Source organism: Myotis yumanensis, unplaced genomic scaffold, assembly GCF_028538775.1.
Source record: "Myotis yumanensis isolate MYYU_CA2020_CCGP unplaced genomic scaffold, mMyoYum1.0.hap1 SCAF_6, whole genome shotgun sequence".
In the NCBI taxonomy this organism is placed as follows: domain Eukaryota; kingdom Metazoa; phylum Chordata; class Mammalia; order Chiroptera; family Vespertilionidae; genus Myotis; species Myotis yumanensis.
Window position 1 is genome coordinate 86,426,329 of NW_027223757.1, and position 10,217 is coordinate 86,436,545.

General features: G+C 47.9%; 2 protein-coding genes across 11 annotated transcripts in view; one reads left to right on the forward strand and one right to left on the reverse strand.

Moving 5' to 3' along the window:
- Positions 1–3,113, reverse strand: part of NFYA (nuclear transcription factor Y subunit alpha) — a 28,800-nt gene extending 25,687 nt beyond the window's left edge. For 6 of the 7 annotated variants that reach the window (XM_070418631.1, XM_070418630.1, XM_070418627.1 and 3 more), the window contains exon 1: positions 3,031–3,113. The gene's annotated coding sequence lies outside the window, so the exon portion shown is untranslated. Of the gene's footprint in view, positions 1–2,057; positions 2,228–3,030 lie in introns of those variants that run through there. The other variant, XM_070418626.1, reaches the window with a different exon arrangement.
- Positions 3,114–3,352: 239 nt separating this feature from the next.
- OARD1 (O-acyl-ADP-ribose deacylase 1) lies at positions 3,353–9,380 on the forward strand. 4 transcript variants are annotated; one of them, XM_070418634.1, is made up of 6 exons: positions 3,353–3,543; positions 4,380–4,459; positions 4,778–4,922; positions 5,901–5,959; positions 6,959–7,071; positions 8,702–9,380. In XM_070418634.1, the coding sequence occupies exons 2-6, from the start codon at positions 4,421–4,423 to the stop codon at positions 8,802–8,804; spliced, it is 459 nt and encodes a 152-aa protein (XP_070274735.1). In that variant the 5' UTR covers positions 3,353–3,543; positions 4,380–4,420; the 3' UTR covers positions 8,805–9,380. The 4 variants fall into 4 exon arrangements, with proteins under 4 accessions (XP_070274735.1, XP_070274737.1, XP_070274734.1 ...); XM_070418636.1 differs by lacking the exon at positions 3,353–3,543 and adding an exon at positions 3,582–3,652; XM_070418633.1 differs by lacking the exon at positions 3,353–3,543 and adding an exon at positions 3,666–3,794.
- Positions 9,381–10,217: the final 837 nt, after the last annotated feature.

Sequence of the window (10,217 nt, forward strand, 5' to 3'; positions counted from 1 at the left end):
CATATTTTTAAAGCTTAAACTTCTAGAGTCAACTCTAAGCATGTAAAAGCCCTCAAAATTATCCTATTTGACAATCACTAGCAGGAAAAGTCTAGAATAGAAGCTTTCAAACTTCTTTGACCACAATTCACAGTAAGAAACACATTTTCTATCAAACATTTAAAAAGTAACTGAAACAAAAGTTTCATGAATACTTATCTTTTACATATATACCCCCCCCCCCCCAAGGGAAAGATAGAAACATCAATGATAAGAGAGAATCAATGATTGGCTGCCTCCTGCACGCCCCCCACTGGGAATCTGAGCCAGCAATCCAGGCAAGAGCCCTGACCAGGAATTGAATCGTGACCTCCTGGTTCATAGGTCAGCGCTCAACCACTGAGCCACGCTGGTCAGGTGATGAATACTTATCTTTTTTAATATAAAATATAGACTTTGATATTTTCTATTTTATTATAAAAATCACCAGCATTAGCCCACTAAGTTGATTTTACAACTCAACAATTGGGTCCTGGTTCTTTGATAAAAGACTAGAACTAACAGCTGTCCCGCTTCCTTAATGTTCTGTTCAAGAGGTTTCTGGATTAGAGCTTCGAATTTGCTCCTTTTCTCCACTAATGATGTATCATGTCCCAGACACTGTCTTAAAGGTTTTAGAAAAAGAAACTCTAACAAAGATTCTAACTTCAAAGAGTCTTTAAGTTTAGTAAAGGAGTAAAAATCTGTACTGGAATCTAAGAGAAACAAAGTAATAAGGCAATCTGGAGGAGAGATTTCTTCTACTGGGGAGAGACAAATCAAGGAAGACTTTAGGAAAACGTGGCATCTGACCTGGTGGTAAGTGCAAGCAAGATTTATATGTGATGATGTGGGAAGGCGTGGAGTACTCCAAATGAAGAACCAACATAGTAACAAGGACACAAATTTCAGCATATCAACAGCAGACTGAAAGGCCCCGTACGCCAAGTGAAAGATACTGTCTCTCAAAATTCCAAGTGCTTCTGTAGACAGGTGGGAGCTCCAGGTGTTCAGCAAAAAAGTAACCAGATTATACAACGATCTGTGAGGTCCAAAAGGTTGGCAACTGCTGTTTTAGAAAGTCTAGCCAAGAGTTTGGTGGCTTTAAAGTGATCAGATAGCCCGGCGGTGAGGGCACATGCTGGGTTTTGGGCTCCATCCCCAGTAGGGGGTGTGCAGGAGGCAGGCAATGATGATTCTCATCATTGATGATTCTCTGAAGTCAATTCCCTGAAGTCAATAAATACATATTTTTAAAAAGTGGTATGTTTTAAAAAATATCTAAGACACACTGCACATCCATTAATGTGGATAAGAATGAAACAACACTGGATTAGTTGTTTTCTGAAACCTACCGGTTGTATGACCTTAGTAAATGTGATTAGAAAAACGGGCACCATCTACTGAAGGCCTACTCTGCGTGCTAGGGACTGCACTAGGTGCTTCACGTAAGTAAAAACTTTTATCAAGTCCTAGGGAAATCTCCCTTTCTCCCCCCAAAGAAGCCGTTTTGGGACAGAACCCCGCAAGTCAGAACCTTGTTTTCCCAACCTTAGACTCTCACCACTGCCTACTCTGTCCCCACGCCCCTCTGACAGCACCTCGGTGCCCCTGCTCCTCTCTCCTGTCAGAAGGAACCCCATCATCCCGAGGCCCAGCAAAGGGCGGCTACAGAAAGCTTCCAGGAGGCTGTGAGCAGCTGCCTGCACAAAACGGAACCTGGCCCCATTACATCACTGCCCTTAGGTCTTGATTAGCTGTTCACCTGTCAATCTCCACTAGGCAGGGGAGATTCTTATTCACATCTGCCCACTCCTTCCCCATCAAACATGCCGATGCCTGGTACACACTACTACCTGTCCCATACTTGGTTGTCAACAGAGATGTCTTCTTACCCTAAAACCCAACAATACCTCCTGAAAAAAACACGTTAATATGGAATTGGAAAGTATATTAGAAAAAATAAACCAAGAGTAGCTGTGGATTGAACTAAGACACGTTCAAAGTGACACAGAAAGGTGAAAGGAAAAGGAACGCACACTGTCAAGGGAGGACGAGTTCACGGGCAGAACTAAGTGTGAAATGCAAGTTGTGCGGCCTCCGGGGAAAGAAATGCGAAGGGCGAGCCATCTCCCAGGAGTGAGGTTCCCGGCACGAGCGGGCCGGCCTCGGCGCCGGGCAGGAAAGGGGAGCCCGCCTGGTCGGGCTCCAGGACTGAGGTGTGCGGTGCGGCCCTGGCGAGCGCGGCGGGGAGAGGAAATGACGAGCCAAAAGGGGGTGGCAACGGCGCCGGCCCGGGCCCCCGAGCCGAGCCCGATGGAAGGAAGGAGGGGCCCGGCAGAGCTGGGAGGGTGGGCGCACTAGCCGACTCCCCGACCCCGGGAAACGGCGGGGGCGGCCCCGCCCGGCCCCCTCTTCCCGCCGCACGTCGGGGCCCCGTGGCCGCGACGCGAGTCTTCCCCAGGCCCCCCTGCCGAGCCCGGAGGGCAGCGGACAGACACGGCTCCCGGAGGCCCGGGGGACGCGAGCCCCGCGGGGGCAGGTTCCCGTCCCGGGGGCCGGAGCGCGGTGAGTGTAAGGACTGGCTTCAGTGTGAGGCCGGAACGACCCGGAGGAAACCGCCGAGCCGTGCGCACCCGAGTGTAGGAACATTCATGACAGGCCAGCCCGCCACTCCCGAGCCGGAGCCCCGAGAACCTCAGCCTCAGGGTCGGGGGCGCCCGGACGCATCCCCAGCTGGCACTGGCACCCTGCAAGGCACAGGACCCCGAGGTGCCTGCCCCCCGGGGCCCCATCCCCGCTCGGGGCTGCCCTCTGAAGGCCTCGGCCGGGAGTGCCCCGCGGCGCTCGCAGGGTCTGGGCCGGGGCCGCCAGCCGCCCCGCTCGGCTAGGCTCAGCTCGACTCCCCGGGCTCGACGGGAGCCTGGGCCTTTCCTGAGTGGTCAGCGAGACCCGCCAATCCGGGCGCTGGGGCCGGCTCTGGGCCGCTGGATATTGGCTCCTGATACTCACCGTGCCTCGCTCCCCCGGTTCGCTGCCCGCGCTGATTGGCTCCACTACCGGACTCCGAAACCCAATCAGAGGCTCCAGCCACCGCTGCCGCCGCCACTGCCGCTGCCTCGCAAAATGGCGAATCTGAACAAAGGGGAATCGGGCCTCCCTCCAACCGCCTTCGCGCAGGCGCTTCTGAAACCACGCCCCCTAACACCCTGCTCGGGGCACGCCCCACCCCTCGTTGAAGGAGCACTGCGCAGGCGTCCCCGCAGCCACGCCCACTTTCCGGAATAGCTACCCCGCCCGACGGAAAAAATACGCCGGCGTCTTCTAGACGCGCCAGGCCTTTCGACTAGGACACTGCCCTGAACATATTACTACGCAGGCGCTAACTAGCTCGTTGGCCAACTTCCCACCCCTTTCTTTGCGGCCACGGGAGGCACACCCCGGGCTAATGCGCAAGCGCCATTCCTTCCCGTTCGCGGTGGCGGTCTCGTTACGCATGCTCGGGTGGCGGCGGGAGACTGCACGGTATGCACCGCCGGAAGTTCGGCGGCCATCACCAAAGAGTGCTGGTCGGGCTAGCTTGCTAGAGGGGCCCGTTCCCGCGTCGCTCCCGGGTGGTGGGCGGCCATCTTAGGTGCGTACTGTCCAGGGCCGTGGCGGGATTGGTTCCACGTCTGGTGTCGTCGGCCGTTCCCCACCTACCAGGGCCGGGTCTGGAGCCCTTCCCCGCGGGGCGGGACCTTCTAACGGCCGACTTCAGGTGAAGGGTAACCCCGGTACGTTGAGGCTGAGAGCGAGCCTCCTTGCTCCTCCCCACGGGACCCCGGGACAGGCTGTGCACCCTCGCTGACCCGCCGTGGGGTAGGAGACGAGGGTGGGAGGCTCCTCTAGGCTCCGCCCTCCTCCCCCAGCCGAGGGGAGTGAGCCTGGGAGGCCGCCTTCCCTCTCCTTCCTGCGCGGGCAGTACCCTCCCCTGCGCGTACGCTCCCGAGTTGCGGCGCGAAGTCCCTCCTATCTTCGAGGCCAAACCCACCGAGTTTCGGGGCTGCCCTAGGCCCGCCAGGCGCCGGGGAGGCGGAGGCGTGTCCTGGGGCCGCCTTTTCTTGGAGGGCGGAGCGGGCGCCCCGGGAAGGCGCGAAATGCGAGCGGGCCCGCCTGCCGTCCACCGAAGGCATTGCCCCCTCCTGGCCCCAGGCGCCTTGTGTGATTTCCCACGGGCCGGACGAGGTCACGTGCAGGGAGGTCACATGCAGGGATAGGAGTTTAGGGGGGAGAAGGGGAAGAAGTGGGTGGTCAGGGCGATCTGAATGTAATATACTCAGGCTGCCTGAGCCTTTTTCTTGACTTTTCCCTCCTCATAGCTGGAGAAGCATTTAAATCCTGGAGATAGCAACTCGGCGTCATGGCCAGCAGCCCCAATGAGGATGCAGAAGGAAGCAGAGTGCGTAATAACCATTCACTTACAGTGAACTGAAATTCGGAATAATTGAGGTCACAAACATAAACACTTTTTCATGAAACCAATAATTGAATTGTCTCCCCCCGCCCCAGCTGATTTATGTTAGAAAGGCTAATGCAACCTAGACAGAGACCGGCCATCACTTTCCTTTGACATAGGCTTTAATTTGCGTGGTTAACTGCTTAAATTCTAAGGAGTTGGCTTTTGATCAAGAAGGTGGGGAGGGGTGGTGGGTAATGTAAAGGAAAACTAGTATTTTTCTGTAGCTAATAAAACATTGTCCCCCCTTGCACATTTTAGATCACCTATGTGAAAGGAGACCTTTTTGCATGCCCCAAAACAGACTCTCTAGCCCACTGTATCAGTGAGGATTGTCGGATGGGCGCTGGGATAGCTGTCCTCTTCAAGAAGAAATTTGGAGGGGTGCAGGAACTGTTAAATCAACGTGAGTTTTGAAAAACAGTTGAACTCTTATTCCCTGGCTGGAGCATCTTTTGACCTCGTTATACTCATTAAACAAGATATACATGTAAACAGGAGGTTCCTGACCACTGAGTACTTTCATTTTACTCATCAGACTAAGTTTTTCCTCCACAAAAATAGCCTCTAGTTTGGGTCCTTATTACGCCCAAAGTTCTTGTAAAAGTTTCTCTTCTTTCCTTCCTCTACCATAAAGCTCTATTGATAATACTCCACTTCTCTGGAAACCTTAATTATTCTGAAGTGCTTAGCAAAATCCACAGTTACTAGTGTGGCATTCAAGAGCCTCTGTTTACCCGTACTGCATTTAGGAGTTTAGAATCCTCTTGCTTACATACCTCTCCTGTCACTTCCCGCCAGTGATTTAAAACCAGAGTTGTGTAGTAGAGTCACATGGAGCTTCTGAAGCAGTCGCTCAGACCACAGTCCAGGCTTATTCAATCACCTCCACCAGTGGTTCCGATCCTAGCCTTCAAAAAAGCTATTTCTTGCTGCTTTGTATTGTAGTTGTATATGAACATGACACTTTTTCTTGATGGAAAGCTTATAATTAGAAACTTTTTTGTACACTTATGTTCCCCATAATGCTTAAACATTAGCTCTTTGTATGTAAAAATGAACATGCATTTGGCAAAGGAAGAATGCTGTATATTCTAAAACAGTTCTAGGCAGTAGACAAAGTTTTTAAGCGAACAGTAAGGGTGTACTTGAAAATAGGAGCAGGACAGGAGATATGGGGTATGAGGAAAATAGGGTTGAGAAAACATGATTAAGGAAAGCTGGATGCTAAGGAATACAGTATTTAGGAAGGCTGCTGAGCAAAGTGTTCATAGGCGACAATAGGTTTAGGTAAACCAATCTAAAGATTTTTTTAAAATCTAAGAATGGAGATCAGTGTTTTGATTTTCAATTTTCTTTCTACTATTAAATGATTTTTTCTTAGAAAAGAAATCTGGAGAAGTGGCTGTTCTGAAGAGAGATGGGCGATACATATATTACTTGGTAAGATGGGGCCTATTCTCAATATGTTCTAAGGATTGGTGAACAGATAGGCTGCACTGAATTTGTGTTGATCATGATAGTCCATTCTAGACAACCAAAGATGTCACAAAGCTGCTGATCCCATGCCAGCTCAGGTCCCGTGGGGAGGCTGTGTGGAGCTCCGGGTTAGAAGAGAAGCATCCAGCTCCGTGGGAAGGATAATGTGACGTCTTCCCAAGGCCTGTGCTCTAAGACCTGGAAAAGTTAGGGATGCCTCTCGTACTTGAATTCCTTCCTCCTCATAGTGAGATGGAGAAACTATCATGTCTTGAGACAGATTGCCCAAAGCAGTTTTTCATCCTCCATCAAATGCACTCAGCCGCTTGCCTGCCTGCTGCCTCAGTGGGGAGTCTTCCCCTGGCCACATGGTCCTCAGCCCCAGAAAGAGTGGCTTTTTGGTGATGGTGCTGGGTGACTTCCATCCAGCCCACTAAGAGCTCGGTGTGGACAGCGCACTAAGGGTGTCATGTCTTTGAATGCTGTCTGTAAGGCTGCTGGGGCTTCAGTATTATTTGGAGCACTACCAGCTTGTCTCTGTTCTTTTATAGAGAAACAAAAGGCAAGCAAGCATAGTTTCTAAGTAAATAAACTTAGGATGCTTTTGGGTGGTATGGGTTCTTGTTACAGATAGGCAGCTTATCTCTTGGAAGTGGCACAAAGACTTTCACCTACTTTGCTTAAAAACAATACACAATAGGCACAGCCTGTTAACCTCCTGGGCTTGAGAGAAGGAATGATTATTACCTGGCAGTGTCTGGATTTTTCAGGCCCTATTTAGTTGATTTTCCTGAAGGCTTCCCATAACTGGAAGGGACAGTATGACATTTGTCATCCCTGTTTTAGACTGTTCTATAAAAATACACTTTTTGTTTTAATTATCAGGATGTTGGGAAATGTGATGGCTTTTCTTTGGCTATCATTTTGGACTAATAGAAGTTTGAATTCTTTCTTTGTACTCAGATTACAAAGAAAAGGGCTTCACACAAGCCAACTTATGAAAACTTACAGAAGAGTTTAGAGGCCATGAAGTCCCACTGTCTGAAGAATGGAGTCACAGACCTCTCCATGCCCAGGCAAGGAAATCCAGGGCCCTAAGTGAAGACCTGATTGGTGGGGTTTAGACAAATGACTTACAAGCTTAATCCAAAATACAGACTTAAAGGTGGGCAAATTTCAAAACTTTAAAAATATCACCAGTGAACCAGTTGTCAGACCTTAGGCCAAAGCATATCCATTTCTTAGCTTGGGTTGAGTGACTCAGGATAATTAAAACCCACACCTGCCTCAACCTATGTAGGCAGGAACCTACATAGGAAGGAACCTATGTAGGGAGGAACCATTGTTCAATCACATTTGTTAAATTTCTGTGTCCTCCGCCTGAATCTTAGCTTTGATTCCTGAAAGCAATGTAAGCTTAAGAACCAAGACAGAGCAATTGTGATTTCCCTCTGGGCCACTGCAGGTGTCCCAAACCTGTTAAACCTGCCCCAAAAAAGCTGTAAAGGATCTCTGCCTTTTAAACTGCCTGCTTGTTGATGGTCACCTTGGGCAGTAGCCAGAGGATATATCCCTGAGGTAATGTCTTAGACCAGTGATGGCGAACCTATGACACGTGTGTCAGAGGTGACACGCGAACTCATTTTTTTGGTTGATTTTTCTTTGTTAAATGGCATTTAAATATATAAAATAAATATCAAAAATATAAGTCTTTGTTTTACTGTGGTTGCAAATATCAAAAAATTTCTATATGTGATACGGCACCAGAGTTAAGTTAGGGTTTTTCAAAATGCTGACATGCCGAGCTCAAAAGGTTTGCCATCACTGTCTTAGACCCTCCCTATTGGGAACTTAAGGAATGACATTGGGGTTTTTCAGTAGGTCCTTTGTATCCTTTTCAGGAAATAGGCTTGGGCTCACCTCTCTTTCTGTCAGTCTAGTTTTGAGTCAGTGCTGACCATGCATGTGGGTTTATTTCAAGCTCTAAGTTACTTAAGTGACTACAGGGTCCCTTGTCTTACACTGGTCTTTAATATACTTAAGGATTATGTATCATAAACTTTTTTAAATCACAATATTTTTTCAGGGACTTAATCATCACATTACATGAGATTAGCATTTTAAAGCCTTTCTTCCCACCCCCAGAGATGTTGAGGATCAATAAAGCAACATCTTAGAAGAAAAGTGCTAGGTAATAGAGTTTGTGGGTCAATAAAGGTTTTTCACCAGGGTGTTGCAAAGAACTGAATTGCAGTCAGCTTGACATTTCTCAGCATTCCATCTTCTTTCTTTGCAGAGATCCTGTCCTTTGTCCTCTTTTTCTTTTATCTTGCTTAACTTTCCATGATCATAAGTATTTTTAAAATGCCAGTCTTTCCCCATCCTCCCACAGTTAGTTTTCATCAGCAGACAGAAGGATAGTGTGTGTCCCGTGTCACAGCAGTTATACCTTGCTCAGTGTTGCTTGGACAATGGGGAAGTGGTAACAAGTAGGTAAAAGAGAAGTGACAGCTGTGGGATGGTGCTGTCAGGAACAGCCTTGGGTGATTCACAACAGGAATTCCAAGCTTCCACCATGGCTGCCTATAGTGCGAGATCAGATCATTGGTTCTCATGCTCTGGGGGAATGCAGCCTAAAGGAAGAGAGCGGGATTGATTTCCTAGACACCTTCATGGCAACCAATGGAGATGTTTTATCTTTTTCAGGATTGGGTGTGGTCTTGATCGTCTGCAATGGGAAAATGTATCCACAATAATTGAGGAGGTGTTTGAGGCAACAGACATCAGAATTACTGTGTACACACTCTGAACAGATGAGCATTTTGGATGTGACCATGTTTTCCTGTGTCATTCCTACTGGGCCACAGGACTGGGCAAACTGACTTCAAAAATGATCAGAGGAAAGTTTCATGTGAAATTGTCTGTGTCACAGGCCATGCTTGGGTTTCTGAATTCCCATGATTGGATTGGGACTCTGAAGGAGGGATTGCTTGGGAAATGTTGCTGTGATTTTTTTCTTTTCTTTTCAGGAAGGTAGGTAATAGCCTGATAATATTAGGCAGGGAACCAGGTGTTGGGCCCTATGATCCTTTTTTTTGCCCCAGGATGCTACCTAATTTGTTTGGCTTGCCACTAGGTGGCAGCATTGATTCTACTTCTCTGCTGTTTAAGAGAAATTTCAGGAAGAATTAACTCAGTTAATTTTGCATTTTTTGTCATTTGTGCATTGACTTTCTATTATCCGTATGTCCTCAAATTCATCCTAGGAAAGAATTTTGAGGTGTGTTTCTTTTGTTTAAATTACAAAAATGGATTTTTACATTGTTAACAAGGAATTTGTGGGGGGGAAAGTGGGAAAATAAATATCTTCTTGGGCTACAGTGAAGTTCTGTACACATGTTTGTGTTGTTCTAGACTTGGATAACGGAGGATTCACCTATAATTTAATTTGGAAAAATCAGACGGGTCTAGTGGGAAGGCAGCAAAGTGGAAAATAGGAATGGATGGCATCTATGGGTCAGCTCACTGGTAGGGCGGGATTTTAGAAACCACTCATGGTGAACTCTTCTGTTTACTACATAGTTTGTGATTGAACCTTTCTGAATTCAGTCATGAAACATGAAATAATGTATGGTAAATGCTTGGCAAAGTGCTCACTGAGGAGTAATGACTTCTCAACACAATCCATATGAATCTTCTTCAAAAAAAGACTCACTTCCAAAAAAACTTCTACTTTGGTAGTAGGGGGGTTAGGGAAGATGGCCAGGTTTCTTTGTTTTTAAGCTCCAGAGGACACTAAGGTATAACCAGCTGGGAGGGAGAGCAGTAAATATTAATCCTCTTCTTAAGCTAAGAAAGCAGCACTTTATCTACTCTTGTTTTTGTGGTGGGAGAAGAAAGTTCATGAGTTTAGCCAGTGGTTCTGTATCAGGGGTATTGGGAAAACAAGTGGAGTTTTCATCTCTCCTCGCCCTCCCCCCGCCCCATCCCCCACCCCCGTCCCCTGTACTGTGGTGTTATGAGTTAAAACAGCTAGACCTACTATTGATTTTCTCCCTTCAGTGAATTCTGGGCCTTCATGGGACTTGCTTTCTCAAGTGGACAAGAAGTGGATTTTAGAATGTGCTTGTTGAAACAGCAGGAGAGCACTGGTTAAATATAACCTTTGTACTTTAGACTTGTGTTCTTATCACATTGCAGCCTGATATGAGGCAGCAGTTTA